We start from the raw sequence: 7,243 nt of genomic DNA, 5'->3' as shown, positions 1-7,243 counted from the left end.
TTTATAATAAATCTTAAAAAAAAAAGCTGACCTGATTTCTCAAGGACTGAAATACAGAAGTAGCAAGCAGCTGTTGCTCCTTCAGTTGCTCTTTCCATCTCAAGCAGCCCTCATTTCTCAGTTCAAACCGCATATCTGCAAATCTTCCTGTCTGACTCAAGCTTCCTGGCAAGGGAAATAGAGAATGAGGAAGCCAACCTCCCCCCTGCCCAGAACAACACAAAGCTTTAGATAGGGAAGTTCTCAAGCAGCCCTAGGCAAACATCTCACTAGCTTATCTCCTGCTCACCAAAACCACATCTAGAGACACATGACTTACAAGAGCCACCCTAGAAGTTTTCAATCTCACTAGAGACTGGAACTTAGCTCCAAATGCCTTGCTTTCCACTGTATCACACAGTGCAGATAACATGTCTCCCTTGGGAACATTTACCAAATAGGTTAGTTGGACAGTAGCACAGCCTATGTGTAGTGGAGCAGTTGCACTCACTACAGAGAAGCACACCAATAAACCAAGTATCAATTCTTTATTTTTCAGCTGGAAAACAAGACAGTCCTCCAGTGCAGCCCAGTATTAATTAATCCTCTTCCTCATCATCACCAGCTCCAGCACCGCCCTGGCCTTTCTTGGCATTCTTCCTCTTCACTCGGCCTGGACGGCCACCACCATAAGGAGAGCGGAGGGAGAAGTCAATGTGCTTCTGAGAGTCCAGGCGAACAATGAAGGATGGGATGTTTACCACCTGCTTGCGGACCCTACGGGAAGAACAGGATAAGAGGACAAAGTGAGAGGCTGAACCATTTGGTCCTGCCCTTTGACTGCACGCTCATAGGCACTCCTGACCTCAGACTCAGATCTCAGTAACTTGGAAGGAAAACAAGAGTGCCCATACTAATGTTTTGATTTGCTTCCTGTCCACATTGTAATGCCATGTGGTCTCAAACCACCTCAGACAAGAGTACATCTCTGCCCATAAATGAAAGCTGGTGAGAAAGAAATGAGACTTCACTCTGTATAGCTGCCATGATTGGTGCTCATTTACAGAAGGGTTAATGAGCATGCAACTTCATTTACCCCAGTCACTTCAGACAGGTGCATTCTCAACTGGCAAATTAACAAGTAGAAATATAGCAATGAAGGTCTAGAGCTTTGTCACCTCAACATTGACTCCAAACAATCTCGGGGGGGGGAGGGGGCACCAAGAGCTGTTACCTGTCCAGCTGCTTGAATGCCTGGCAGACACCTTCACAAGGTGTACGGCTTGAGCCGCAGTGACCCTTGCGCTGGGCTATGGGGAAACAAGGCTGTCCCCAGTCCCCCATAAGCTGTTTGCAGGTTCTGAACCCTCAAGGGTAAGCTCACATCTGTCAGCTCCAAGGGCTGCACAGGAGATAGGAATGGCAACTTAGCAAAGGAAACCAACAGCACAAGTAGGGAAATAAAAAGTTTACAGGCCCAGCTGCAACTCACCTAATGTGCCGTTGGCGGATGAGCACGCGGGCATGGTGAATAGACTTGGCCAGGCCCAGCTTAAAGACCTGGGTCTGCAGCCGCCTCTCCAAGAAATCCTCAATCTTCAGGCCCAGGATGTAATCCAGCTTCATCTTGCCCTCGTCCAGCACCCCAATGCGAACAAGCCGCCGCAGGAGAGCATTGCCTGTGATGGGGGAGCAGCAGCCAATGAGGCCCGACCTCAGACTTCCTCAGTCTCTTACGGTAGAGGACTACAGCTTTCACTCATTTTTTGTAGGGAGCTCTGGTGCCTGATTGAGACCCTGACATGGCCACCGTGCCACCCTTTCACCAACAGGCACCCCGCTGGCTTACAGTTTTTCATCCAGCCTTTAACCCTAAGATTAAGAGGTCTAATGTTCTACTTTAAAAACAAATTTCATTTTCACAACCTGAAAAACTAGGGATAACAGTTCAAAGGTAATCTGAGGTACACATGTAAATATAGGTTAAAATACAGGCTCAATCTCGATAACATTGTATAAATGCTACCCAGATGCAAATGCAAAAACACATCCCCCAAATGGAAAAGATTATATCATTACTCTTACACTACCTAAAACTAAATAAAACATCCAGTATTAAGTCAGAAAAAGCATTAGTGCAACACCCATTGTCAAGCTTTTCTTTGACCTCCATTTGTCCAATGCAGACAGAACTAGATTTCTAGAAAACTCAAAAAGAACCCTTGTGCTGTGATGGGGGGGGGGGGTCGCAGAGGGGAAACTGGGAAGAGAAATAATATTTAAAATGTAAATAAAATAACCAATAATAACAAAGAATCCTTGTGACACATACCTAGCACTTCTGAATGTCTGGCAGTTTATGGCAAGACTGACTTACATTTGAGCTCCAGGCCAATCTACACCAAGACCCTGTCTCAATCCCCACTAGCCTTGTTCAGTCACACCTCCCACGCCCGAAAACACTCAGCAACCACCACTCCTTCGAAAATAGGCTCATACACACCTTCAAACAGACGCCGAGGATCCTTCTCGTCCAGCGTCAACAGCTCCCGGGCCGCCTTACGGATCTTGGCCAGGGTAAACTTGACCCTCCAAACCTCACGTTTGTTCCGGAGTCCATACTCTCCTGCACGTGGTTGGGAAGAGACCATGGGGCCAGAGCCATGGGTTACTACCTGTGCATGGCGACTAGAGAACACAAAACTAATCTTAACTGCAATCCTCTGGCGCCACACAGGATGCTCCCGAACGAGCACGTGGGAGACAGACATCATGGCTACCTAACTCTTCCCGGATCCGCAATACGAAATTCTACTCTGGCCACTCACCAATCAACTTTAGCTCCTGGTCGAGACGCGATTTCTCGAAGGGTCTCCGTGGGGTCACATAGGTTTTGCGACAAACCCAGCTTCTGGCGACCGGCATGTTGACCTCGTTAGGCCCGCTGCGCCTGCGCAGTAAAGTATCGTTTTAAAAAATAATCTTGTGGCGCATGTGCAGCAAAACCCCACTAGGGGCACGGCGACACCAACTCGGCTCTCAGGGAAATCCGCCTTAGAAAACTTGAAAATGGGATTGTTCCACAACCGTGTTGTAATAACTTCCAGCCACCTTCGCCCCACCCTCTTACTCAGCGTGTTCGTGAAGATTCGAATGGCTCCGTTACCTTACACCATCAACCCCTAAAAGGCGAACTCAACAATCAGAACACTCACCTACGAACTCAGGCCCGAGACAAAGAGAGACGAGGCGGTTGGACCGAGGTCTTATAGTAACGTCGCCTTGCAGTGACGTCATCACGCACCGCTCGCGACTACGCCAATCAGAAGCAGGAAAGCCATAGAGACGAGCGGGCGGGCCAGAGCGGCGCTTCTCTGGGCCGACTTGCCAGGGAGGTGGTTAGACGATTGAAGGGCTATGGTGACATTTGGTTAATCCAAGAATTAACGAGGCTGCCCCTTCTAGGGCTAAAGCATTGATTGAGTAACCACAGTTGTCACTTTTTGTTTCAACAAAAACTCTTGGTAAAAACTTACAGGGAATTAACGGCAGCAGCCAAGGTTCCCCACCACTGTCTCAATCTCATGGCAGTGCCCTTGCCCTTAAAAGTACTCAGGCTTGTTTGGAGAGATGGCTCAGCGGTTAAGAGCACTGATTGCTCCTCCAAAGGTCCTGAGTTCAAATCCCCATAGTGGGTCACAACCATCTGTAATGAGATCTGACCACCTACTGTGTAATTAGATATAGTAGATAAATAAATCTTTTTTTAAAAGTGCTAAGCCGGGCGTGGTGGCTCACGCCTTTAATCCCAGCACTTGGGAGGCAGAGGCAGGCAGATTTCTGAGTTCGAGGCCAGCCTGGTCTACAAAGTGAGTGCCAGGACAGCCAGGGCTACACAGAGAAACCCTGTCTCAGAAAAAAAAAAAAAAAAAAAAAAAAAAAAAAGTGCTAAGATTTTAGATGTGAGCCACAAAATATAATAATAAAAAATAAAAACATTATGAAAATAGTATAAATATATATGTCGAGCTGGGCTTATTTTAATATTGAAATACACATCTTGTGCTGGTTTGTCTTGACAGCTTGACACAAACCTAGACATGTGGAAAGAGGAACTCATTTAAGAAAGTGCCTCCAACATCTTGGCCTATAGGCAAGTCTCTCCTAATTTATTTATTGTTTTGATGCAGGGTTTCCTATCAAATGACTATGAATTCCAGATCCTTCTGTCTATACCTCCCAAGAGCTGGAATTACAATCTGCTTTCGTGCAACTGATAGTTGTTTGTTTGTTGAGACAGGGTCTTTCCTCTTAATCCTGGCTGTCCTGGAGCTTCCTATTCAAACTCACAGAGTTCTGCCTGGCTCTGTCTCCCAAGCGCTGGGATTAAAGACATGCACTACCAAGGCCAGCTTTGTGTATATCTGATATTTTATAACTATTTTTATTTAAGGGAAATGGGGTCTATGAGCCCTGGCTATCCTGGAACTATGAACTATGTAGCCAGGCTGGCCTCAAACTCATAGACATGTCCTTGCCTCTGTCTTTGAATAGTAGGAGGATAGGCCTGTACCAGTAGGCCTAGCTCAGATATTTTTTAACCAGTGTGATTGGTAAGAATTTACACTTGCTCTGGGCAGTGGTTGCACGTGCCTTTAATCCCAGCACTTGGGAGGCAGAGGCAGGTGGATTTCTGAGTTCAGGGCTAGCCTGGTCTACAGAGTGAGTTCCAGGGCTATACAGAGAAACCCTGTCTTGGAAAAAGAAAGAATTTGCACTTGCATTTGCATACTCGAAAGGCGAGGATCTTGCTCATTTAGCCTGGGAGGACAGATTAGCTTACTTTCTGGGTCAAACATTTGCTTTCTAATTTTTTGTTTCTTTGTTTTTCGAGACAGGGTTTCTCTGTGTAGCCCTGGCTGTTCTGGAACTCACTCTGTAGACCAGGCTGGCCTCGAACTCAGAAATCCACCTGCCTCTACCTCCCAAGTGCTGGGATTAAAGGTGTGCGCCACCACGCCCAGCTGCTTTTTAATTTTTAAAAATGATTTATTTAATGTGTACAAGTATTTTTCCTGCCTATATCCACACAAATACTCCATGTGTGTACCTAGGACCTTCAAAGATCATAAAGGGTTAGATACCCAAAGACTGGAGTTGTGAGCCCTGTTTGTGCTGTGAACAAAACTCAGGTACTGGGGCTGGCAAGATGGCTCAGTGGTTAAGATCACTGACTGTTCCTGAGTTCAAATCCCAGCAACCACATGGTGGCTCACAACCACTGGTAATGAGATCTGACACACTCTTCTGGTATGTCTGAAGACAGCTACAGTGTACTTATGTGTAGTAATAAATCTTTGGTCTGGAGCAAGCAGAGTTGAGCAGAGCGAGCAGAGGTCCTAAAAATTCAATTCCCAACAACCACATGAAGGCTCACAACCATCTGTTCAGCTACAGTGTACCCATATACATAAAATGATCTCAAAAAACAAAAAACAAAAAAACAAACCCTCAGGTCCTATGCAAGAACACCGAGCCACCTCTCCAGCCCATATTTGTTGATTTGAAACAAGCCCTGCTGGCCTGTAACTTGCCATGTAGACCAGGCTAGCCTTGATCTCAGAAATTCCCCTGCCTTCACCTGAACACTGGGATTAATGGTATAAACCCCCACACCAAGCTGATTTTTTTTTAAAACTACATATATGTCTGTGTGAGTACGTACACCTGAGTGCAGTTGTGTTTAGAAGGCAGAATAGGGCACCAAATTCCCTGAAGATGGAGTTGGAAGCACATAGGAGCTGTCCTCTGTGTTGGGAACTGAACTCAGTCCCTTTGAAAAACTTCAACTGCTGAGCCTGTACAACCCCACAAATGTAGCCCAGGCAGGTCTCACACTCATGATCTTCCTGCCTTTGCCTCTTCGGCATATCTTTCTGGACTGGTTTACACCACCACCACAAGCAGCTCATGCAACAGTTCTAGTTATAACCGTTACATCACATATCTAAAATGGTTTGTAGTAATCTCAAAGGAACCAATAAGAAGGCTCAGCCCTTAAAGATCCTTGATGGCAAGCCTGATAACCTGAGTTCGTTCCCTGAGACCCACAAGGTAAAAAGAGAACAGGCTCTCTCAAGTTGCCCTCTGACCTCCACCTAAGTTCCATGGCACACGCATGCTTACAAACATACACAGATATACTTACAATAAATAAACGCCATATGTTCAAGGCAACCCTTAGTGCAATGAAAAGAGGCAGATTCCTGAATCACAAAGACCAGGTATAATGGCCCAGGCCCAGTTTTGTGACCGTGGTCAAGTCATTTCCCATTCCCTTTTCTCATCTGAATACAGGAATGAGAGCCCCACATTTCAAGGATTGTTGTAAGGACTCAAAATACAAACATTTATTCAACAAATTTATTGAGAACTGCAGGAACCTAAGCCCCGCAAGAAACACAAAAGCCAAACAAAAGCAGTCTCCATGCTCAACAAGCACAATTTGGAAACAAAATAAAGAACAACACAGGTAGTAATCGCCTTAAAACAGGAAAAACAAAACCAAAAAACAAACAGAAAGGATGTAGTGTTCAAACCCTGGAATCGGAACAAACCAGGCAGAGCAAGAGAGCGCAAGCCTCCGTGCAGAAATGAGCTGGGGTGACCATTGAAGAGGGTTCTTGCCACACACCGTCTCCAGCTCACTGCAGGCTGGCCCACTGCAGGGATGTGTAGACCACCTTCCCATCAGGCTGAGGGGAGCAGAGCAGCAGGGTCTTCCTGACACTGGTTCCCAGGCGGCCTGCAGAGACCAGGTCCTGAAGTGGGATGGGGTCCTCAGCAGACCAGCACTGAGCTATGTAGTGAGCATGGAAACGCAGTGGATCACCTGGGGGAAAGAAAGATGCATAGCAGTTCCCCTCCGCAGGGGCTGGGATGAGATCTGACATGGGGGCCTTGGGCTTACTGCATTGTTGTTTCCTTTGTAGTGCTGGGTATGGAAGCCAGGGCCTTCCTTGTGTAGATTAGATAAGTATTCTACCGCCTTTCTATTTATTTATTTATTTACTTACTTACTTTGTTTGTTTGTTTGTATTTCGAGACAGGGTTTCTCAATTCCCAACAGCCCTGGCTGTCCTGGAACTCACTCTGTAGACCAGGTTGGCCTCGAACTCAGAAATCTGCCTGCCTCTGCCTCCCAAGTGCTGGGATTAAAGGTGTGCGCCACCACGCCCGGCTCCAACTACTTTTTTGTTGTTGT

At 46.4% G+C, this 7,243-nt stretch overlaps 2 protein-coding genes across 7 annotated transcripts in view; both read right to left on the bottom strand.

The window, feature by feature from the left end:
- Positions 1-510: 510 nt before the first annotated feature.
- Positions 511-3,261, bottom strand: Rps9 (ribosomal protein S9). The gene is made up of 5 exons (XM_021167419.1): positions 3,195-3,261; positions 2,808-2,929; positions 2,483-2,605; positions 1,472-1,658; positions 511-756 (listed from the first exon to the last, which is right to left on the bottom strand). Exons 2-5 carry the CDS (start codon positions 2,902-2,904, stop codon positions 579-581), a joined length of 585 nt encoding a protein of 194 aa, XP_021023078.1. The 5' UTR covers positions 2,905-2,929; positions 3,195-3,261; the 3' UTR covers positions 511-578.
- Positions 3,262-6,367: 3,106 nt separating this feature from the next.
- The window catches only part of Tsen34 (tRNA splicing endonuclease subunit 34), a 7,412-nt gene continuing 6,536 nt past the window's right edge, over positions 6,368-7,243 (bottom strand). For 5 of the 6 annotated variants that reach the window (XM_021166429.2, XM_021166428.2, XM_021166427.2 and 2 more), the window contains exon 5: positions 6,368-6,871. In XM_021166429.2, the coding sequence (XP_021022088.1) occupies positions 6,684-6,871 (188 nt within the window). In that variant the 3' untranslated portion in view covers positions 6,368-6,683. The remainder of the gene's footprint in view (positions 6,872-7,243) is intronic. The other variant, XM_029479638.1, reaches the window with a different exon arrangement.

Source organism: Mus caroli, chromosome 7 (assembly GCF_900094665.2).
Source record: "Mus caroli chromosome 7, CAROLI_EIJ_v1.1, whole genome shotgun sequence".
Lineage (NCBI taxonomy): Eukaryota > Metazoa > Chordata > Mammalia > Rodentia > Muridae > Mus > Mus caroli.
Note: the sequence above shows the minus strand (reverse complement) of the source record. Positions and strands in the feature narration are given on the sequence as shown.